The sequence below is a fragment of the Pipra filicauda genome, unplaced genomic scaffold (genome assembly GCF_003945595.2).
Source record: "Pipra filicauda isolate LSUMZ 115617 unplaced genomic scaffold, ASM394559v2 scaffold11_size5308982_pilon, whole genome shotgun sequence".
Taxonomy (NCBI): Eukaryota; Metazoa; Chordata; class Aves; order Passeriformes; family Pipridae; genus Pipra; species Pipra filicauda.
Window position 1 is genome coordinate 3,580,978 of NW_024103652.1, and position 24,499 is coordinate 3,605,476.

The window sequence follows — 24,499 nt, forward strand, 5'->3', positions numbered from 1 at the left end:
GACATGATGCTTGTAACTGTGTGAATATTAGCAAAGTGTTGATTACCTGTTATTTCCAACTATGAGATAGGTCAAGGAGCTTGTACAGGAACATTCAGGTTTAGGAAGTCATATCCAAGAACTATCAGTTTCAATAAAAAAGCAACCAGCTATGACTATAAATTGAATCTCAGGCTTCTTCCTCAAACATCTCATTATCTGGATACCTTCTTTAAAAGGTAAAAGAAACATTATGATTCTTTTTTTTTTCTTTTTTTGTGGGATGATAGTAGTAAGCAGTTTATCAATCATATGCTTCATTTCCAAACCTCAAGCAGTAAAGCCTAAAAGAGACACCTACAAAAATCAGTCACCTTTTCACCATTAAAATGCCCACAACATAAATCCAGGCTAATGAAACTTATTGCAGTGACAAGATTGATATCATATACAGAACACACCCTTCAAGGTTAAGAAAGAGCAACAGAAGATCAACGAAAGAGTCTCCTGTTAACCTGTAAAAGCACATTTCAGCCAGTAATAGGCTGTGACAGAAAATCACCACCATGATCACCAACACAGAGGATAGCTGCTTCCTGCATAGATACACAGCCTATTCCAAGATTTTTAATGTTTGGGTTGTACCTAGAAATGGCACATCCTATATCCAATTTAGTGCTTACTGCTGCATGATTATCTGTCTGCAACTGGCATGTCCTATATCCAATTTAGTGATTACTGCTCCACAATTATCTATCTAGCTTATGACAGGTGTTGAGGTTTTCCCATTAATTTATTATTCCTGGTTTTCCCATTAATTTATTTAATCAAAACTTCTGTTTCTGAACCACGAGATCTAACAGTAAAGCCTTTAGAATGATTATTTAGTCTTTAATACCAAACGCCATCACTACAAACCTCTAAATGAACAAATCAGTCACATCCTACTGGTACTAGGGGTTGCCTTTATGACACGAAGGATCTCTAACCCAGGTGAATCCATAGGTCCACACATTACAACCACACAGTCTAACCATGAGGTACTATCACCCCTTATACCAACTGTTCTGTAATGTAAGGTAGCTCCTAGCTTGGTAACTGCTATATTTACATAAAATATTTACTGCTAGTAGTTTGGGGGTTTAGCGCAGGTATCAGCTTCAGATTTCAAAACAAGGCTACACTTTCTATTTAGGGAAATAACTCCTACTTTTTTCAAAACATCAGGAAAAAATATTTCATATAGGTTTAAGTTTCACAAAAACCAGAAGTTTTGTAAAAGAATTTTCATCCCTCAGTTCATCCTTTCACTGTCCAAAGACACAATTTTCATTTTCAGTCTCTCATCTTTGGTATCAATATTTCACTGTATGAACCTTCCCTTTGATTTCACATAATGAAGCAATTTTAGATTAGAATAAAAAAATTCCTCCTGAATTAAGAATGCTATTAACAGAGGGTCTTCTCCACATAGGAAAGTAGAATCTCTTTATTAGGTTCCAAATAGTCAAGGAGTTACATGTTTCTGCGGCCATAAACCTTTGCAACAGCAAAACACAGGGAACTGTTCTAAGTGTAAATTAAGAGTCTCCAATACTTAATAGGGCTCTTTCCAAGATAAAGCATGCCTCAATTCATATTATAAAGTCTAACTATTTGATCCATAAACAGATGCAGCTTATAAATTATACATATATAGTATCATTTTTTCACTAATAAAATAAGCAGTACTACCAACAAAATAAAGTGCTAGACAGTGTCTTAAAGGTAGTTTGGTTTTGCAGTTTTTTGGTTTTTTTTTAAACAATGGGAAGTCCACTCATGAATAAGGTGTATTTTGTTAAGCATATGTGGCGGATAGCTCAGAGACACCACAAGAGCAACACAAAAGGTGCAGCAGCATAGTCTGACTTTCAGCCAAGGCCACCTCCCAGCTACTGAACATTGTGTTAAATGTTAAATAATAAATAATAAATAATAATTAATAATAAATAATAAATAATAAATGTTAAATTTAGTGATAAGGTGTTGCATAATGCAATTCTCCCTTTTATTTAATTGTAAGTACTTGTAGTGTTTGAGATAAGACACTGGTTGCCATTGCAAAATTATTGTGAAGAAACAGTTCAACTTTTACTTTACTTAAGAAATCGGTATTTCCTTAAGAAATTGAATCAGGTTTTCTCAAGGCCTATTCAACTCTTATCCAGCTAAACTCTCAGAGAGAGTGGATATTCATAACTTCTTATTATTCCATCATGCAATGCTAGTTGGGATGCATTGAGGATCTTGTGATGATTTGCTGATTTATGAAAAGCAGAGAGGTTTCTGCCAAAATTCCATGCTGAAATTTAGAACAGATCTAGAGTTTCATCTCTCCCCATTACAAGAAGAGGAGGGTGGATCCAGGTCTGGTCTATGATGCCAGATTTTCTTCTTAAACCATCACTACACAAACAAAAGCCAGAAAAGACAGCAGCTTTTGTGCTCAGTGATGACTGCTGTTTAGGGAGGGTCTAACAGATCAAACAGAGAAACCATGCATGAAATATTCAGGTTGATTTTGTCTGTAAAAAAAAAACCAACAAAAGCACTACACTGGTATCAGGATAACACATCAACAAGAGGGGAAGCAACTGTCTTCCTACAACAGCAGTTGCAGAAAACATGGGCAAATAAGCAGCTGAAAGGAACTTCTGGCACTGAAAACCTTTACAGAGGTCCCAATTCCAGAGTATGCTCCTCTGGTATTTTAGAGGATGGCTGCTGTCTCCACAGCTTTGTGCACAGCCCACTCATCCCATGGTACCCAATCTCTTCAAGTTGTGTCTCTTCACCTCAATATAACCTTTATTTGTTGTTAGCCAAAAGCAGGTACCTCTTCTTCAGCATTTACAATGCACACTTCATTACTGCACCTGAATGGAACTGGGCAACACTTCACAGCAGTGAAGCATATACAGTTGCACCAATTTGCAGTAACGTAATGCCCATCTATCACACAAGATTCACCTTTACAGCTCCTATGCTCTTTTTACATCTATTTATTTTTAATACTGATGGATATACAAATGGATTTCTTATTGAATTTTCTCAAGAAAGTCTCACTTTAGGATTCTCTGGTGTTTTCCTTCCCAGAGTAAAGAAATGAGAAAAGAAACCCGACAGCCTCTGTCTCCAAACTAATTGCTATGTAATAACTTTCGATAAGAAATAAACAGTTTATGTATATCTATATACATATAAAAGAAAAAAACAGTGTCTGTGCATATATTTATTTTAAAAGATATAACTATTTCAAGCCATACATACCCACAGGTCCTGGATCTGTTTCTGGCTCCACCCTGACTTCCTGCAATACTATGCCTGTTTTGGTTACGGCAGCTCCTTCTGCAAAGGTTTTTAATGAGTTATTCTACAGTACCCAGCCCTGGAGGCAGCCAAGGAGCCTCTGCAGAGCCAGCTCTGGGAGACCCAGGGCTGCCAGCACAGCAAGACACCCTGCACGGGCGGGGTGCCCTGGCATAGAGTCTGCCTGCCGCAGGGGGGCTGGCCCACGTAGCTGGAATTATCAGTTATGATAACTGTGTCTGTTATGACACACTTAATGCATTTTTAAATGCTTATTTCTAATTACTTGGTCTAAACCACGAGAGCTATTGCTATTAAAAGACTAACATAAACTTGCAGGTTTCTCAGGTGATTTTTTTTCTCATTTCTCACAATTGTTTTTTTTCAACTTTATCTAAATTACTAATGGCTTAACTGTTATCAAAAAACAAAAGTAAAATTGACCAGCTGCCTCCAAAAGGTATTTAAACTGCCTTTGACCTCCAGCTTGCACAGAAAAAGCTTATGGCTCTATCACAGAAGACATGATCCCCCAGCTAATATGACAATAAAACAGACTGGGGAAAACAATTTGTTAGTCGTATGATTCATTTATTATTCAAATGTAATGATTAATTAAATCCCTACCGATACCCTTACTTTAAAAAAAGAAAACTTACTCTGCTTCATAATTATCACCACTTGAACCATCTCTTCACTACATCAACCTTAAGAAAAGGAGACACTGCAGAAACATTCTTCTAGAAATTCAAACTCTAATAACACTTTGCATTTTATTAATTAAATTATTCCATCTTTAGCGAAGTATCCAGAATCTAAAAAGAACAGTCCAGGACTATGAGATTCTTGATTTATACTAAAAGAAATGCTGAAAAAGACTGTACTCAAATTAGAAATTGAATTCAAGTATATCGCCCAAGCCAACATAACGCAAATGATTGGAAAGTGATTCTCAACAAAAAGCAGACAGTTAACAAAAGTCCGTATATCAATGCTTTTTTATAAAACCTTTAACAATTAAAAATCATGCTTAACATTTCTAATGCCACCACACAGAAAGGCTTTTTCCCCTCATACAAATAATACATCTACTGCTGAGAAAGGGGCTATCAATCATGGTAGTAGTTTGCAAAGAAATATCACAGCATCAACTTAGTCCTCAGAGAGATCAGATTTATACTATGTTACTTCAAAAAGAGTATGTTAACTTATCATTAACTCCATATATGCTTAAAACACTCACAACTCTGGATACAGTTAAATAAAACCACAAAAAAGCACCACAAACAATAACAAAAAAACACCACCCCAAAAACCTACCCAAGTTTTGATAGCCAGTTACTAATAAGTGAAAGCACTAATTTAGAGGGAGACTCCTACCAACTTAGGAAAGCTCAGGTTCACCTAAGAAGTTTAAGGCTCACTGTTTATAGCTTCCAAAACAACAGGGTTTTTAATCGAATACACATGAAGTTTTTAAATAAAGGAGAAAAACACTCTTTTCTCATAAGAAAAATTTTGAGAAAATTAAAGAAACCTAAAAGGCAAGTATTTCTATAGGTACATCTATAATTTCTGATTTCAACAGAAGTTGCATAAAAGATATAGCAGTACATATTATTACTGGGCCATTAAAATCACAGTACTTTGGTCAAGTATCACTGTTCCCCTTTTGGAAAGTTCTGAGAAAAGCAAGCAGCATTCAGAAACATATTAACTTCTCTAAGAAAGTTTTGCATCAAAACTCTGCTTTTAAACCTTTATTTTTTAAACAACAACAACAACAAAAAATTGTCCACTTAAGAAAGTTGTCACCATCTTACATTTCAGAATACAAAACTGAAAAAAATCCCTATTAAAAAAAAAGACAGGACTTCAGCCAAGTATTCAGCTACTTATTGCTGTAGTTGTAACTCAAGTCCATTGAAACCCTTGTGTTTTGGTCGTTTGTAGCGAAAACATGTTTGGAATACTAGCAGCAATAGAAAACCCCTTTAAAACCTAGACATAGTTACACTGCTGAGTGAAAATTAGCAGAAACCATAATCATTGGAACATAATAAAGTATCCTGTAAAATTACAATTGAATTGGCAGCTAGAAAAACAGGGTTGATTTAAAATGCTAACCCAAAGCCTTATGTGGGCCTATGCCAGTAAAGTCCATTTTCCCCCACTAGATAAAGCCGAGAACTACAACACTACTTGAAACGTAACAAATGCAGTCTTCACTCCGCTTCAGTGCCTCATCTCCCCCAGTCTTCTCCAACAGGTAGAATACAGAAGATTGAAATAATGGCCAATTCCAAATTTAGGTGATATGCACAAATATATGTTTGAACAAAGTTTGGACAGCAAACAGTACACCTGAGTTCGGTCATACAAACTAACTTCTGTAAATAGCGTTAGACGAATATATCCATGTCTCTAATATGAATCTAGATGTATTTTCTTACAAAACGCATTAATAGAAATCTCCAAGCAAATACATACCATACAATAGCAAAAGCTTTAAGCCCCATTTAATAAGATGACTTTCAGATTAAAAATAGAAGGCAATTAAGATTTACTCAAAATTACAATTAAGAAAAGCATTCACAGTGCAATATCGAAACTGTCACAAAGTTAAGAAAATACTGATATCAAAGTACAATCACAATGTTAAAGTAGACAAAACTAGCATATCTTGTAAAATTAAAAGGAATGAACACAACATAGGGGACATCTCACATCTCATGTCCCTGCTCTACATATCTCATTTCCTAGTCTTCAGAGTCATAAGCGTGTCTTTTGGACATTGGTAGAAATCTTGGTAAAACTAAGAGGTTCATTCTTCTTTGTAGAACAGATTTCAAAGCCCAGTTACTTCTTGAAGATAGGTTCTTCATCACTGCACAATTTCGAAGTAGTGCAATATTGCCATGATGTGCTGAGGCATGAACACATAGCCTGTGTAGAGTGCCATTCCAACAATGGAAACTAGCATGGAATCTGAATTACAGTTGAGGAAAAAAGCATTTGAAATAGGAAGTACATCACAAACTATAGCATTAAAACTTTACCGGTTACTATCTTATAATGTTATCTTTTTCAATCAGACAAGGTCAACTGCATTCAGAAATTACAGCTATAGGAAGAACCTACTGAATACCCAAAACCAGAACACCGGTAGAAGCAATTAGCTGAATTGCAAAGGATGCCTTGCAAGTTATCCACTGCCTTGTCACATACACAAGAGGACAGGCCAGAGCACAGGAAGCATGATGGAGAACAAAAAATGGGCACTTAGAAGACACAGGTTTTTACATGCATCTTCCTAGGTGTTGAGCAATTCTGCAGAAGCCAGCCCCATCCAGCCAAGCAGAAAAAAGTCAACCATCACAAAAATCCAAAACAAAACAAAACCACAATAATATGATAGCTGTACTGAATACTACCATTCTTATTTGTGGATGACCTCATTTTTAAGCAGACAGCATTAGATGCTGATCTCAACTTCCTGGAATAGAATGACCTAAGAAATTCAATTTACGATGCACAAAACACATCTGGTGTGAAAGTTGTACTGTTAGCATAATAGTCACGAAACTTCACATCCATTTCTAGCTTCCAATGTCCTCTAGGGCTCTAAGTCACTACAATATTTGGTCCGTTTCTCCATCAGTAGTACTTTACTATAGCAGATCACACTGCAAAACAAACTTTACGTGAAGCTATTATCTAAAAAATCTTAAGATGACCACTTTATTAGCTGCATGCCTAACAGAAGTGAGACAATAGCTTATAAGTATATGTACAACTGGACTTTTGTCAAGCTCTAGGGCTCTTGAAGCTTTATCTAAAGACATCAGATTACTGAAAGATTACACCACTGAAAGCTTAAGGTTTCAGAAATTCAAAAATAATGGAAATTAATAAAAATCTGTTGATTTCATCCAACTACCTGCAGAGATTCAGTAAACTTAGACCAAAGCACTATAAAAAGCACTGGAGATTAACAAGCGTGATAACCCCAGACAGCAGTACTCAGTTTCCGCAGGTGAAACCAGAGGAGCTGTGCATGCTCTGCATCTTCGTGAAATCAAGTCACCACACACAAGCGTAACAAACGCTCTATGACTGACTTCCCTATGGCAGAGCAGAGGTATTAGCTGTGCTTATTAGAGCATACTAGCTGCTTAGTGTATTTATAGTCCCGGAAGACAGTAAGAGATACTAAAATGAAGGTCAACACATAAATCCACATTTCCGTATCAGCGCTCTCCTCCGATGCTGGAGCACAAGCAGCAGTGTGACACGCAGCAGAGCCACACACCATTAGCTCCCAAGGCCGTTGTGTCTGCGCTGCAGCCGTACACCACCTGGCAGACATGGCTCACCCACGGCCAAAGAGTCCGGTCTAAGGACAAAAAAAAATTTTGCTGATCTGAGATCACAAGCGATACTTGTGCCACTCATTACATTTGTCAGTTATGTGGTAATTACAATATGAGCATTTTATGAAAGTAAATATGCATACACTTTCACTTAAGTTAAAAAGGAAAAAAATACTCACGACTAATATAATTGCAGGGAAAACAAAAATTAAGTTTCCTCAGTGAAACATAAATGGCACAAAAGGAGAAAGGTTAGTTAGCAAGGAATACATTTTGAAGGTAAGAACCCCTAGCTAAAGAATTGTGCATGGTAAGTCTACTAGAAAAGTAGTAAGTTTTTATAATCTCCATTTCTACTGACTTGACACAGGAAAAAAATAAATGTCTGATCACACCACTGTAACTTGGGCAACCACTCTTACATAACAAAAGTGAGTTTCTTTACAGAACTGAGCAGTATGTCAGTAAAAGCACCTTCTCACTACTACTTACACCCTTCTCTTTGTTAATGTTTTCATTCATTTCTCTTTGCCTCAGCGTTAACTGGAGATGGCTCAGGGTCATTCACACTGAAATATCGTTTTAAGTCAAGATCAAAACAGCCACGCTTCAGAGAGAAATACTTGCAACGCCATAACAATACTTGAGAAAATATACTACTGCTAAAAAAAGACCAGGTAAAGAAGAAAACCTGTAAATAGTCTTGATACAGATGCCTTTACATGAGCATCTATCAAGTTCTTCCACTCCAAAAGAGACAAACTTAACAATTCGAGGATTAAATACCCATGTAAGAAAAGCCACAAGACAAAGCACCATGAAAACCTAGGCTTGCAAGGTTTTGCAGCGTGCACATTTACTTTCCTCTAGGCAAAAATACAACAGAAAACACTAAAGACACCTTAACAAAAAAGCTCGGGATTTCAGTACAAAAGCCGGAACTGCCATAACTCTAGAGATATAAACTTGTGCTGGAGGAGAAACGAACTAGGTCGCCAGACGCCCGGACACGGGATGCGAAACAGCTGAATGAGGATTATTCCCAGATCGGGCAACATATTAGTTTGGGAGGGAGAGGAGCTGAACCCCTGCCTGTGAGGAGGGGACAAGGCTCGGTTCCAAGCGGAGGCTGCCGCTCCTCTGCCCACTGCGTGCTCCGGCCGCGCTCGGCGCCTCAGGCCGGCTGCCCCCGGCCCCGCGCCGCTCCCCTCCCGGCCCGGCCCGACCCGACTCTCCTCCACGCCCAGCAAGCCCCGCCGGGGCAGCGCCCTCAGCATGGCCACGGCCGAGGCGCAACCCCGGCACCGCGCCCGCCGGCCCGGCGGAGCCGCCACACCCGCCCGGCCGCCTCGGGGCAGCCCCAGAGCCGCCGCCGGGCAGAGCGGGGGCGGTGGGCAGCCCCCAGCGCCGCGCACACACACACTCCGCCAGAAGGATACTGAAAACGGTGCGTTCCCAGGGCTCCAGCATGTAGAGCGCGGTGACCAGCAGGTACTGGTAGTACAGCCACGACATCTGCTTCAGCGCCGACACCAGCGCCATGGCGCTCCCCGCCGCCAGCGGCACCGCGCCGGGCCCAGGCCGAGCGCAGCCGGGGCGGTGCAGCCGGGACAGCCCTCCCCCGGCCCCGCCCCGCGCCCGCCGACACGGAGAGGCCGCGGCCTGTGTCGGGGCGGTGCCGGTGATCCCACACCCGACAGAACGTCTGGGGCACCCCCCGCACACCGGTACCTCGGCCCTCCCCGAGGAACGCCCACATCGGGCCCAATCTCATTACATTACGCGGCTGGCCCTGAAGCTGGTAACCTGCCAGCCCGAGTCACACCTCCTGTTCAAATTTGATCTGGGAATCGCGGCAGACCCGAAGCCGGTGCTCGGCAAGGCCCACGGGAGGCATGTTAAAAATGCTCTGCACAGGCCTTCGGTTTCGTTGTCAGACGGTAAAGCCCACCCAAAAACATGGCTCGGATAAATGCGACCTTAAGATCGGCCAACTGTGATGACATTGATCCGTATGAATAGAAAAAAGAAAGAGGTGATAGATCAACTGTTTACTGTGACACTTGCTAGCTTTTCACTTCCCTAAGGCACTTGGAACCAGAAACCAGAGGGTGTGGGACACCCCTGCCCTGACTGCTAATTTGCCTAAGACTAATAAGAAATTCCCAGATAACAGTTTGGGACTACATGATTAGGAAGGCTCTTGGCAGTTTATACTGCCACTCTGGAAGGCACGAGTTGAAAGCCAGCTGGAAAGGGATGTACACAATCATCAGGCACCTTAACTAAGCAGAGCATGCATTGCAACCACCAGGCAGCAGGTCCAGGTCACCAGCCAGGACCTCATTTGCCAAGTGTGCACACCGTAGCCGCTGATTAGAAACTGAAGTCGATCCACTATACTCACTCTGCTTGGTAAATCAATTTGCAATTATGTCACTGAGCAGTGATTCTGTTCCTGCAGCCACCCCACCGCTACCGGTGCTGTTTGTACAATGAAAAACAAGGAAATACAACCACAGGAGGATGCACATATGAGTTATTTACACAGCTGCAAAATAAAACTACAGGACCAGGAGATTACTGTGAAAAAGAAGAGCAGCTGGCAGACAGAACTTAAGACTGTACTATTTCATGTGGCAGGAATCTGAAAAGGGATTTAATTCACCCAGAAGACATTTAGACACAGTTTGCAGATTTATTAAAAGACAAGTAGAAATGAGAGCACTCACACAGTTAATACCCCCACACAACTGCCTACAGGAGCTGTTGCCCCTACCCAAGACTGCCACTGCTTGTTGCAATTGCTGCTGGAGGAGCCCTGTGTTGGTGTAGCTGCTTGAAAAGGCAGTGGTAATCATGAAAGGCGCCTTTCTGTATAAACATGTCCAAAGTTCAAGGACAAGTGGGGTATTCAGCACAAGTAAAGCATTATTCCCATTCTAAGCTGCAAGAGCATTATCAACATGGAGCAAACAAGTCCCAGTCCTGTCTGCTCCTATGATTCCTAACAAGGAGCTCTGCAATTCAAGTGGTAAGGCAAACAAACCGCAGCAGCAAGAAAGGACCTGGGATAAGAGGAAAGGTAATATCTAGAGGTGTGCTGTCTTCAAAATCCCCCACTGCATCTGCCCTAACACCCCAGGTGGGTGGCCCCTTACACTTTTTTGTGGTGCATATTCATGAGAGGTTTTTTTGCTAGTTAGCCCCTTCAGAAAATGGACAATATTCCTATGTATAGATTTTCCCCTCCTTCACCAGCTCCGTTTTACCCCTGCTTAGGGACTGTCATCACTTAGTAATAATCCTGATACCACCCACATCAATTCTTGAGCCCTTGAACTACATTCCCACGTGCTCATGTTTCCAGCAGGTCAGTGCCAAGACCCTTAACCTAGAGAGCCTTCATGCTTCACCTGGAACATGAAGAGAGCTACATCGAGGCCAGCATGCCTGAAAGCACAGACCATATGCTCTGTATCACATCTGTTCCTCCATACTTCTACCAACAGTTCTTCGTACATTCAAAATTTTCCTTATGCACCTCCTGGCTCATGGCACACAGTAACAATTTCTCTCACTTTAAATGATCCCACAGCTATCTAATACTGCAAGTCGGACACTCTACTAAGGAGTCTGACTAGTAGGTAGCAAAGCTGAGATTGAGATCTTGTTTCAGGCATATCCCAAACCTCAGAACCTGCATGGCTCCATTTTATTTGTAGGTTGCACATGCAGAGGAAGGCACATCATACTGGCCAACCAATTAAGTGTTCAGCAGCTGCATCAACAGTTCTGTACTTCATCAAGCAGAAGATAAGTTTCTGCTGACTTGAAAATAGTAATTCAATGTTTTTCTCATGTAATCCTGACAGAAGAACCAACATGTTTATTTCTTCCTAATCTCATCAACAGTGAAGAACGAGTGTGTGTACATTAGTAAAATACTACACCAGGGACTACAAAAGGTAACCAAAGAGTCACAAGATTTTATTATAATCTAAGGCACAAAAGAAGTATGTTCTTCAGGTTCTTGCCTCCTAAGTTCAAATATTTCTGACAATTTCTCAAAGCACATATAACAAATTATTCCTGGTACTATTACAACAAAAAGCACAAAGATGAGATTTTTTTTCAGACCATTGTTCAAAGTAAACTTAAAAACATATCAGGCTATAGAGAGGAGATTTACTATAAAAAACAAGAGTTCACCTCTAAGGCATACACCTGGAAGAAGAAAGGGAAGGATCCGTTGTTAACTATGCAGTGGCTTCATAAATATCAAGTAGCAGAAGCTCTTTATGCTTCCATAAAGAAGATGTAAATGTACTAAAGAAACAGAAAAAGCATGCAAATTAGCTCTATGCTCATACATCCGATCATAAATTTCTTCTTAAAATGTGTCATCATAAGGAAAAGGACAATAAAGTTCAGTAGTTTCTTCATATACATATTTATATGTAGAACACTCAGCTGTATTATTAGACATTAATATGCTGATTTAAATGATCCATTGCAGAACAATCCATGCCAGCAAACTCCATATAAGCTCATTTTCCACTCTATATAAATGGAAGTTTCAACTTTTTGAGATCTTAATGAATGAAAAATCCAAATACGGTGACAATTCCTTCTTTAACAAAGTGTCCTGGTTTTGGCTGGGACAGAGTTCATAGTCTTCTCAGTAGCGTGGATTTAGTATGAGAAAAATGTTCTCACGAACACTCTGATGTTTTGGTTGTTGCTAAGTGGTACTTATCCTAAGTCAAGGACTTTTCAGTGTTTCATGCTCTGCCAGTGAAGAGCTACACAAAAAGCTGGGAGGGAGCATGGCCAGGACAGCTGACCAAACTGGCCAAAGGAATATTCCGTACAATGGAATGTCATGGCTCCGTATATAAACTGGGGGAGTTACATGGAAGGGGGGCGACTGCTGCTCAGGGACAAGCTGGGTATCAGTCAGCAGGTGGAGGAGAGTTGTGTTGTGGGTGGGCTGACCCTGACCGGATGCCAGGCACCCACCAAAGCCGCTCTATCACTCACCTCTGCAAGTGGACAGGAGAGAAAACATAGGGAAAGATCCATGAGTTGAGATAAGGATCAGGAGCGATCACTCATCGCTGTCATGGGCAAAACAGACTGAACTTGGGAGATATTAACTGAATTTATTACTAATAAAATCAGAGCAGGATAATGAGAAGTAAATTAGATCTTAAAAAAACCTTCCCCCCACCCCTCCCTCCTTCCTAGGCTCTACCTCCTCCCACCCAGTGCTGCAGAGAGATGGGGAATGGGGGTTACAGTCAGTTCATCACACATTCCTGCCACTGTTCAGGGAGAAGAGTCCTTTCCCTGTTCCAGTGTGGGGTCCCTCCCACAGGAGACAGTCCTTCACAAACTTCTCCAATATGAGTCCATCTCATAAGCAACAGTTCTCCACAGACTTCTGCAACATGGGTCACTTTTCCACAGGGTGCAGTCCTTCAGGCACAAGCTGCTCCAGCATGGGTCTCACAGAGGGTGACAAGTCCTTCCAGGAAACCTGCTCCAGCGCGGGCTCCTCTTTCCATGGGTCCACAGGTCCCTGCCAGGACCCTGCTCCAGCATGGGCCTCCCATGGGGTCACAGTCTCCTTTGGGCACCTGCTCTGACGTGGGCTCCTCCACGGGCTGCAGCTGCATCTTTGCACCCCTGTGGACCTCCATGGGCTGCAGGGGGACAGCTGCTTCACCATGGGCTGCAGAACCTCAGCTCCAGCGCCTGGAGACCTCCTCCCCCTCCTCCTCCACTGACCTTGGTGTCTGCAGAGTTGTTCCTCTCACATATTCTCACTCTGCTCTTCTCTGGCCACAACTATTTCTGTGCAGTAACTTTTTTTCTTTCTTAAATATGTTATCACAGAGGCATTACCACCATTTCTGACTGGCCCAACCTTGACCAGCAGTGGGTCCATCCTGGACAGCTGGCACTGGCTGTCAGATATGGAGGAATTTTCTAGCAGCTTCTCACAGAAGCCATCACCACTACCAAAAGCTGGCCACGCAGTAGTACATCGCTTACTTTCTCTCTCCCTCCCCTTACTATTATCATCATCATAATCATATTTGGTTTCAGCTATTAAATTGTTCTTATCTCAACCCATGAGGTTTACCTTTTTTTCCAAATTTTCCTCCCCACTGAGGGAGGGGGGAAGTGATCAAGCAGTTGTGTGGCTTAGGTGCCAGCTGAGGTTAAACCACAACACAAACCTACCTGTGTGCAAATCTACCAAGAACACAAGCCTAAGGACACCCAACATGCTGACTTAGAGTTGTTTATCCCGTGCCATAAACATGATCCGTGCAGCTACAGAGAACCAGTATTTATTCCAAGGAGCAGTTCTAATACATACTCAGATAATGGATAGTATATATACAGGGAATGATCATCATATACAGATTTTACATGATATTTACAAAATTTTAAATCCCCAATGATGCAACCACCTGACGGTAAAAAAGAATATTGCTCTCAAATGCACACAGTTAACTGTATTCCTTTCCTAAAGTTTGCAAAAGTCCAACCATTACAAAGTTCTCTGATGAAAATGCACATTTACAAGACCACAGTTTAAAAAAGGCTAACATGCCTGCATTTCTGACACTTCCCACATTCTTAAAACAGTGCAGTAATTTTCCCCCCTGCATTTGCACATTAGGAGTGGCTGGCTAGAACATTGAAGAAGTGAAAAACTTCATCTTTATCCATTACTGCCACTTCAGTTGAGCATTCAGTACATAATACTGGATGATATACTTCCTCCTCTTCTTGATTTGATTGTACAGAGCTAGTTTCTTTGCTGTGCTTCATTTTCTTACTTCTGCTCTTTACCTTCTTTCTGTATTTCAGTATTTCCTCTTTGTTAACAACGCAGTTCATCACAAACATTGCTCTGTACTGTGTTTTGTAAGATTCATGTCTATGGAGAAGGGGAGAAAATCTGTTACCATCACTGAAAATGGGATTAAAGATACGAAGTACTATGACAAAGAGGTGAAAGCCAAATAAGTATGACATTCTATAAACAGAAGTCACAACTACAAAAATAATAAAATCATAGAATTGCAGCCACCTGTTATGTTTTTAAGGCATTTTTTAAAAAAATGCTGGCTGTTGCTGAAATAACCAGCCTGGAGTACAATGGTACTGGTACTGCAGAATTATGCATTGCTACATATAGCTGGCAATAGGCAAAAGATCAGGAGTGCAAATGACTCAGCTACTGGCACTGACATCCTAAAATGTCTTGCACGTCTGCAATTCCTTATTTATAAATAACAAGCATTAAGACATCACACTAGAAAAAGCAAGTCTATAATAAAACATAAAATGCATTTTCAGCTGTCATCAGTCTTAACAACTGTATATCTGGAGTATGTAGCAAAACTCAGGGCTTTTGTTCAATTTAACACAATGTCCCTAGGGTGCAGTTTTGCAGCAGCTTAAACCGACATTACAGTGGCTGCAGAAGTCCTACCTTGACTTCTGCTAGCTTTACTACTTGTATAATGTTGTGCTGAGCTATTTCAGTTGATTAAACCGAGGAAAGACCAGTTTGGCAATAAAAACTGAGAGTTTTCTGTCAGCTTAGCAAACTGAAATACTTAATTATAGAACAGGGTCAGGAAGTACCAGTGCCAGCAAAGCAGACAGAGGAAAACAGTACCCAGTAGATGATTTAAGGCTGCTGTGGAATTTCATCTTCAATCATAAAAAATACTCAGTAAATAATAAGTAGCTTATTCCTCATTTCACAAGATTTTTTTCTCCTGTTACTCTCAGTTCAAGAGTCCTCTCCTTAGCATAGGGTAGGCAGCACTAACTAGATTTGCGATGAAGATACTGGAGAGCAGCAAACACAGTATGGATTCTCATGTAAATCCTTTCCTGGCACTTTTAAATGTAACTGAAAACCACAACTGTTAAGACTCAAACCAAGTAAGAATTCACTATCTTGATTTTGCTTAATCCTCCTTTAACAAGGCTCTTTTACACAAAAATAACCTGTAATAGTTTCATGCCTCTGAATATCAAGCAAATAGGTACAGATATATACCTAAAAAAACCCCTATCTGCCTGAACTACCTGCTTAGTCCACAATTATTATTTTTTTTTTAAAGTTTACCTTTTCCACTTTGGTAAAGTTCTACCTTATTCTTCCACATCTCCCCATTGTAGGTTAAAATGATCATCATTCTTACAAACCAGCATCCAACTCTAAACCTGATTCACACCTACCTGCCTTCTCTTTATTAGCGAAGACAGAACTTTGCAAGACAGAATTGATAAAATCCGTTGATCAAACTGAATACAATAAAAATACTCCTGACTGAAAAAAGACATTACAAAAAGACCCTTATTGTTCACTAGTTACCTCTGGCAGTCCAGGCATAATGTTGTCATGCAAGCAGGGCAATTCAAAACAGCATCACTATTGGGGACAGGTGCAGGTTTTGCCTGCTGCCGTTGTGGAGCTCTTCTTTGGTTACGGTACCTACCAATGCAAGAAAGGAGGAAGGAGAGACAAAAAATTAATTACAGGCCCTTGCTGTTGGTCATATCAAGTCAACTGTCAAACCTTTTTTACATTAAAATACACCATAAATAAAGCACGGGGAAAGCACATACCAGTATCTTTTCATTTACTTTGTATAGATAATTTTCATTTGGGGAGACAAATACATTGGCATGAGAATTTGTGCCTGATAACCCTCTCCTCTGACAAAGAAGGTATCTCAAGTGCAGTCTCTGCAGGCAACATACATTAATATTATCTTATTCAAAAGATATACATGGAGAATTTTACTTCAGCTGCAACAACCATTTTTCTACTTTACCCTTCAAAAAACCCTCAGTAAAGCAGATTTGTGCTGTTCTTATTTAATCTGAACATTTTGTGGCTTCAAAGTTTCCAAAAATTTCCAAAAATTTCCAAAACTAGAAACACAGTATTTAGTAGGAATAGATATTAATTAACAACCAAATTATCTTACAACTTTTAACTCACAGCATGGTTCTTTAGATGAGATCTACAGACAAAACTGGCTTACAGAAGTCGGAAATCTTGATTTTAAAAATTGCAAGTTTTGTGCAGTTTTACTCAACTTCCATTACATACACATTAAACATTTTATGGGCTTCTAAATTTCATATGCTGTAAGTTAGAAATAAAAAACAGTTTCGCTGCATGGACTTGACAGCATTGGCTTTTTCTCTACATTCACCATTTTCATTTAAAATTCTCAGTTGATATTAAGCAGCCAAGGATGGTCTCTTACCCTCTCCTCTGTGAGTCTACCCACTCTTGGTCTCTACTGTCTTCCTCTGGGTCATATAGCAGTTCATCATTGGAAAGAATCCGACGTTGCTGATGTTTTCTGTTTTTCCGGACATCGTGTGTATCTGGAAAGATTTGTGCAAGGATGTGTTACATCCATCAGGCATATGATAATTCTCTACTTAAATTATCAAAATATTTTTTCAATTTTCCTTTTCCATCCTCACAATAAATTTAAACTGAAACTTAAAGGTCTAGCTCATCTCTCCTCCAAATAGATAGCCCCAAAGCATTAACACACCTTACATACACTGGGATAAATCATCAAGTTGCAGGAACTACACTGAGATTATATAGGCTGGTAATTCCCCCTAAAAGGCTTCCTTCAGGAACAGCCTCTTGACTCCCCCAAGAGAATTCTACAGGGTCTGAGAGTGAGAAGTACCATAAAGATGCCCTCCTCTCTCCTCTGTCATTTACCTGTTTTATCTTCATCCTCTGAATCAGAATCAAAGTAAATATCATCATAGTATTTTGAAGTGGTGGCAGGTCCAGTCTGCCCAGTACTTGACGAAGTACCTGTGGGTGCAATTAGAGAAAGAAATGGCAGGAACACGCCAACAAAAGGACATCAAGTACACAGCCCAGAACAAACCTTCACTTTCGTTACTCTATCCAGAGTGCTCTGCTCTCTCTGGGTGTGTTAAGTAACAGCTCTCCCAATTTATTCCCATATCCTGATCATCCACATCACTTGTGTTATTTCACTTGCAGGTGAAAGCTGCAAAGCTACTCCTTCCCTCTGAGATGAACCTCAGGAAGGTTTAAAGGAAGGTTTCTCCCAAGGTACACTCCCTTTAGGCACAGAGAGCACCACAACAAATATGCCTATCTCTGTCCTATGTAATGCACACAAGACACTCCACAAATCTTTAGTCATGTGAAAGAAATATAGGTGTAGCACACTGTTTCACAAACTTTGATTACAATAAAATTCACTAAAAAAGTCCCCCAAAATTTCAGGGCCACAGAAGTTCACAAAAGACCTAGATAAACTGCCAAACACATGCATCATGGCCTGTCTGCACCAAAACTCCTATCCTGTGCTGTATGGATGTGGTGGTGTAAATATTGCTATATATTCTTAACTGAACAAAATCATATTTGGCCACTAACATAAATAAAACTAATAAACGCGTTGAATGCAGAGTGAAGTCCCCAGACTGATGTGACTACTACATTGATTCACCAGGACATTAAGAACACTTTGCAAGTTGTTTTGTAATAAGTAAAAATATACGCTAGTCAAATGCCAAAGCATCCATCTCTTGCACCCATAATATACAAATTCCAGAACACGGGTATCTTCAATACAGTTTTACTATTTGCTGCAACAATTATGAGCGGGTAAGGGAGGAAGCGATTAATATTTTTCCTGTTTCCCCCAACCGATTCAATATACCAGATGCTATTCCTTTCTTCAAGAAAGGCCTCCAAAGCTTGACAGCCATCCGGAACCACTAGATAAAGTGCAAGAGACTGCAACCTGCTCAAGAGACTTCTAAACACGCATGAAAGAACTTAAAGAGATATTGGAAAAAAGGAGTCTGACCTAACAGAAAGAAATCATACTAAAGCAAGTAATCAGAAGTTCAAAACCACCAAAACTGAAGTCTTAAAAAAATGAAAAAAAAAAAAAAAAGCATTCACTGAAACAGCACCTTGTGATCATTTCCACAGGCACCATCAGCCATTTTAAGACTTTTCCCTTGGCTTCAAAAAACTCAACTACCACTGCATACACAGCCTCCCTAGCCATGAGAATACTACATTAACTTCACTTAACTCATGATTTTTATATGCAAGCAGCTGTTAAGCATGATTTACCCATTTCTGGTGATTTCCATTTGCCTTCCATAGTCTTCATGGTGGTGTTCAGTTCTGCTTCCATCTCCTTTTGGAACTCATCATCACTGGAAGACTCGCTCTCCCCAGTCAGGCACTCTCGTATCAGCTTCCGCTTCTGGTCAGGAGTGCCGTGTAGGAGCACATCCACCTCATCCTCTGAGCTACAAACATTTAAGCGTTACACACCTAATTGTTACAGTTTAAAACACGGACACAGTGACTTGGAGAACAAACACCTGAATTGTGTGGGTTCACTAGGAAACATTTACTCATATCTTTATGGAAAACGTACTTATTAAAAGACTTTATTAGCTTGGTGATATTAAAACTCTGGTTTAAACGCAAAGGAGCTTCAGCCGACTGTGTCCCTGCAGCTCCCGCTCCGCGCAGGGGCCGTTTTAACACACCGCCATCGGTGCGGTCAGAAACGTGAATACGCCGGTTCCAGGGAAGGAAATCCCGCGGCTGTTGCGAGGCCGATCCTCCTGCACCCCGCGAGCGGCCCAGGGCCGGGGGTAGCCCCGGCGCACAAGGCGCGGCCTGGCCCAGTGCCCGGGCCCGGAGACGCCAGGCGAGAGCGGGGCCCCTGCCGCCGGCCCGAGCCACCCCGCGGCCCGCAGTTCCAGGCACCCCGGGCTCGCCCGCACCTGCTGAGAGCACGCTCATCATCGCTGGGCTCCTCCACCACGTACGGATCGTCCTCCTCCCGCAGGCGGCTCATGGCGGCATCCGCCACAATCCCGCTGCCAGGCCCGGCCCCGCCCCTTCCGCGCGGCCCCGCAGCTTCCGGCGGCCGAGCCCGCCCGGCCCCGGCCCCGCCCCCGCCGCCTCGGCCCGGCCCCGCGGATCCTGGGCGGCCCCGCCGGTCTTTTCCCTTTGCTCCTTGGAGTTGCAAGTCTTCGGGTCACGTTTTAAGCGCTTTGCTCCGGCGTTACCGAGCCGGGATTAGGGTTTTAAGAGACACACCCAATACCAAGAGGATTGAAAAAAGTTTAATGAGCTAGTAACACTGAACAGCAAAAACTAACCTAAAAACTGTTCCCACAACCTACTTAAAATATTTACAATTTTGGTAACTGTATATACATTGTCATCTTTGTCCCTTATAGTCTATTTATAGATGAGTTCCTTAGGAATTATACCTGTTATATTTGGAAGATGAACAGCACAGTATTAGTGCAATAGGCATTGGTGGGAATACTCTGGACTAGGCGAGTTGCCAAGAGCCATTGGGCAATGGCCATCGAAGCCTGAGGTGATGCGTACACGAATCAACACACAATGCAAACTCCTCTGCAATGTTCTGATGTGCAAGGCAGCAGGATAAGTATACTACACTGTGCAATTCACCCTATTTGAGAAAAAAAACAAAACAAAACAAATCTTTCACCTCTGGTACAGGGCATCTGTAACCACAGAGACATTGACTTACACTGATCTGCACTTCCAAATATACCATTCACCCAAAATTCTGCTGCTCCACTGAAGGCCTACAAACCCATATAAAGCAACAATCCCACTGTGAAGAGCAATTCATCAAGTAAAGCCTAATTTTACAACATCTTGAAACTACACAACAGAACAGCACCTCTTGGAAAAAATCTGTGGTTCAAGTAAGAGACACAAATCAATACAACTATTAAAACTGGCTTCATAGTTCTAAGTTCAGTTAGCAGAATGAGATCTTTTTCACACATTCCTTCATAGGGGATGCCTTCACTTTTTTTTCTGAAGCAAATCTTTTTATCTCTATCACAGTGGGGCAGTATTACCTTTCATAGATATTTTATGCACTTTCTGAACTCCCTTCCACTACTACTTCACTTTTCTGGAAAGAAACCCCCAAGAAGTTCTCTATAAAGTATTTCTGCCAAAGAAATTGCAGAGTCAGCCACCAAGCTCGAAACAATTTAAGTACACTGGATAGGAAAGACACAGACAAAGAGATAAAACCTGAGAATGCAAGTGAAAAAGTACCGGGCGAGTAGTGTCAGACCAATCCAGTACTTAGTCAATGGTTTTTACGTGATGAGTAGAGAAAAAAAAAAAATCTAATTTACTAGAAAATATAAAGTTTACAGATGATACAATGTCTGCATAATTTTAGAAAAATCATTGATTTCATGGTTTATTTTACAATAATTGGATTAGTCTACAAGTTAAGGCAAACATACTAATGCATCTGCTTTTCTTTTTAAATCATAGTTATAAAGGTTACACAAAATTCTCCAAAATTTCTAAGAAATGTTCACAATTGAAAAAAAGATAAGTATTTTGATATCAGTACATGGAAAAAAACTAAGACAGTGTATACAATGTCATTATAGTAACAATATTGAAATATCTAATGGTAATATTTAGGCCATTTGAACAATGTGTTTCGAATGGTGAACTTCAGAAATTACTTACAAAGGTAAATAAGATTGCAGCTGTATCATAGTATTCATAACATGAATATGATTACATTGGCTATTTTCACAAAACCCGAGCATTTGTTCTCTGAACAATGAAAGCATATAATGATTAAATAAACATGAATATGTATGTATAACAAGTATACTGTTCATATAGTCTGGAGCTACTTTCAGGTGTTTGTTCTAATTCTTTTGAAAGAAGAAGCTTGCTTATGTGCACTTTGTCAAATGTTTTCTCCGGGGAACTGTAAATGCCTATTTAAAGTTATGAAAACAAAATCCAGAGGAGGGCAGCCCTTGTTAGTGGGAGGACGGACGGTAGCTTATGTGTCACCGTTTAACACTGCCAGACAGCTCTGCAGAAGCTGTAAGTTACCCTGTAAAAATAAAGAAAAATATCACCACATTTCTCTTCTTTCTTTTATGCTTGTGACAGATGTTTTTTAAATAGCAATACCAGCACTAAAGCAGAACAGACAAGTTTTAAGCATATGGAAAAATACTTGTGTAGGAAACTTTTATCCTAAAAGAGTTTTTTGAATGTAGGAATATTGTGTCATGGAACTAAATGGAGCCAACTTGAGATTCAAAAATAAGCACTTAGTACCATTTTCAGGTTTTCTCCTCAAGATCTGGTCTAGTCACAAAAACTATTAACTGCACAGCACTCTCAGGAATGAAGTTCATAGTTGCAAAGTTTTAAATTTTTATATAGCAAGTACCATTAGTCTGTGACTAGAATATGATTCCCAAAGCGTAAGTATGCATATATTACACTCAGAACTGGATTTATCAACAAGTATTAAACAATTCATAGCATTCAGGATTTCCTTGCTTATAGCAGCCATCCCAGCTCACAGCTCTGTTCAAGGACAGGCCTTGTTTGAAAGACAGCAGACTGATTTGCCAGCTTAGCCAGGTGATTTAGCCATCAAAGTTGAGTTCAGCAATAACATCTGGAGCTACAGAAGTGACTATCAGAACATTACCTCAGCTTAACTCTAAACCAAGCTCTGCCCTTCTTTCCAAACACAGTTTTTAATCTTATTTAAAGCATTCTGATTATACCATAAACAGACTGATTTTCAGGTATCTGAATGAATTTACAGAACCGACACCTTTGTGAATTGAACCAAATATGATTGACAAGCCAGGATTTACTTTGCAGAAAAAAAACCACCAAAACAACACGGTATTCACAATATTCACACTGTTCTGTGCATTCATTCACACTTAGATCATTTTAAACTACTAGCTATTCACTATGAAATAGCTGGACTAGATTTGTTCCCAAATCTGAAATCTCTGTGTAAGAAAAAAATGTCAGGCTGTTGACAGTGTTAAGAGTAATTCCTGTCAGATTCAGATAAAATGCAGAACACACAGTTTTCTGAATGCCCAGTTATGAACATGAGAAAAGCTGCTTACTTCTATCAAAAATGTTAGATCCAAAAAGAAACATGTAAAGAAAACTTCAGACAGACAAAAACATGTGAGTAGCTGTGATTTGCATGCCCCTCATAAACAGTCCACAGAAGTACTAAAGAATTTGTAATTACTTTTTCAGTTAAAAGCATTCCAAATGACCTGTGGTAGATAAGCAGAAGGACACATCCTTCATCCCAAAAAGGTAAGAAATCATAATTCTATCCCCCATTAAGGGTTTTATAATCCAGATTAAGCAATTAACTGATTTAAAGGCTTCAAAGCAGAAGATTCCCAGTTATGCCTACTGAATCCTTCTCAGTCTTATCCCAGAAGGCAGCAATTTCAGTTACAGCTTCAACAGTTTTCTTGTCTTTTTATGGCTATATTGGCAAAGGAGCATCACAAGCTATTTCTTAGAAGGCTTGTAATTCTGTGATATGAACAAGTTCTATATAAGGAAGATACATGGGGACTTCGTGGCCCATCTTTGTGGTGTACAGAATTCATAAACTAAGGTCTCTGTTACTGAAAAGCTGATTATTGACTGTAATGAACTAATGAATGAAAAGGAATACTTCAGTCCAAAGTATACTTGTGAACCGCACATGTTACAGGTAACAAAAGTGTGACAGGAGTCTTTTGGCCATGTTCTTACAGCAGCATGAAGTATATTGGCAATTTACAGGCCATTGTGTAGCAATCTAAATAGACAGTACCAATACATCTGTTGTCGTTTTTACTGGGGGGGCGTTAATTGCCTTCACAGTGGCTAATATGGGGATGTGTTTTGGATTTGTGCTGAAAACAATGTTGATAATATTGAGATGATGATATTATTGCCAAGCAGCTCTTACTCAGCCTTTTCTGCTTCTCATACAGCCATGCTGGAAAGGTGGCTAGGGGTGCATGGGAGCTGGGAGGAGACAAGTCGGGACAGATGACTCCAAGTGACCAAAGGGATATTCCATAACATATGACACTGTGCTGAGTAGATAAAGTGGGGGAAAGAAGAAGACTGGGGGCATTCAGAGTGTTGTCTTCCCAAGTAATCACTACGCACGATGGAGCCCTGCTCTCCTGGAGATGGCTGAACATCTGCCCGCCCATGCGAAGCACTCAATTAATTTCTTGTTTTCCTTTGCTTGTTTGTGCGGCTTTTGCTTTCCCTCTCAAACTGTCTTTATCTCAACCCACAAGTTTTCTCACTTTTACTCCTCTGATTTCTAGTTGCCAGCCAAGGTGAAACCATGAAAACGTCCTTTACACATCAGTCATTTCCAAAGTCAGTCAGCCAGACTACTAAAATTTTCCAAACAGACATATAATTAATTTTCATTTGATCAAATTTACAAAGTTGAAAAGAACCACCTTATTTAAATTATAATAGATCAAGGGCATTACTCTTTCTGACTGCAATATCTGACACACTTGACCTATATAAGCACAGCTCAAGAAAGTCCTATACATTCAGATAAATTCAGAAAAGTGTTTCTTGTGAGCTCAGACTCCTAAGTTGTAGATATTAAAATTACTGGCAAAACCACAGTGACAGAAACATCCTTTTCAGGAAAGAAAGAATTACTGACAAAACATTTCATCAAATCCCTTAGCACTGCATTTTGCTTACTTCCTTCTGTCAGTTCCAAACAGACTTTTGTTGCTAGTAACACAAGAAATTATTTAAAAAAAAAAAAAACAGAGAGGCAAGAGCAGATATATTAATATTTGTG

At 40.4% G+C, this 24,499-nt stretch overlaps 3 protein-coding genes across 3 annotated transcripts in view; all 3 read right to left on the reverse strand.

The window, feature by feature from the left end:
* Positions 1-4,077: 4,077 nt before the first annotated feature.
* On the reverse strand, positions 4,078-9,380 carry SPTSSA (serine palmitoyltransferase small subunit A). The gene is made up of 2 exons (XM_027726803.2): positions 9,143-9,380; positions 4,078-6,318 (listed from the first exon to the last, which is right to left on the reverse strand). The coding sequence occupies exons 1-2, from the start codon at positions 9,243-9,245 to the stop codon at positions 6,215-6,217; spliced, it is 207 nt and encodes a 68-aa protein (XP_027582604.1). The 5' UTR covers positions 9,246-9,380; the 3' UTR covers positions 4,078-6,214.
* Positions 9,381-14,049: 4,669 nt separating this feature from the next.
* LOC113990927 (E2F associated phosphoprotein) lies at positions 14,050-19,684 on the reverse strand. Its single transcript, XM_027726802.2, has 6 exons — positions 19,575-19,684; positions 18,907-19,088; positions 17,500-17,598; positions 17,021-17,144; positions 16,117-16,236; positions 14,050-14,661 (listed from the first exon to the last, which is right to left on the reverse strand). The coding sequence occupies exons 1-6, from the start codon at positions 19,646-19,648 to the stop codon at positions 14,397-14,399; spliced, it is 864 nt and encodes a 287-aa protein (XP_027582603.1). The 5' UTR covers positions 19,649-19,684; the 3' UTR covers positions 14,050-14,396.
* Positions 19,685-19,899: 215 nt separating this feature from the next.
* The window catches only part of SNX6 (sorting nexin 6), a 28,200-nt gene continuing 23,600 nt past the window's right edge, over positions 19,900-24,499 (reverse strand). The window contains exon 14 of the mRNA XM_027726800.2: positions 19,900-21,718. Within this exon, the coding sequence (XP_027582601.1) occupies positions 21,665-21,718 (54 nt within the window). The 3' untranslated portion in view covers positions 19,900-21,664. The remainder of the gene's footprint in view (positions 21,719-24,499) is intronic.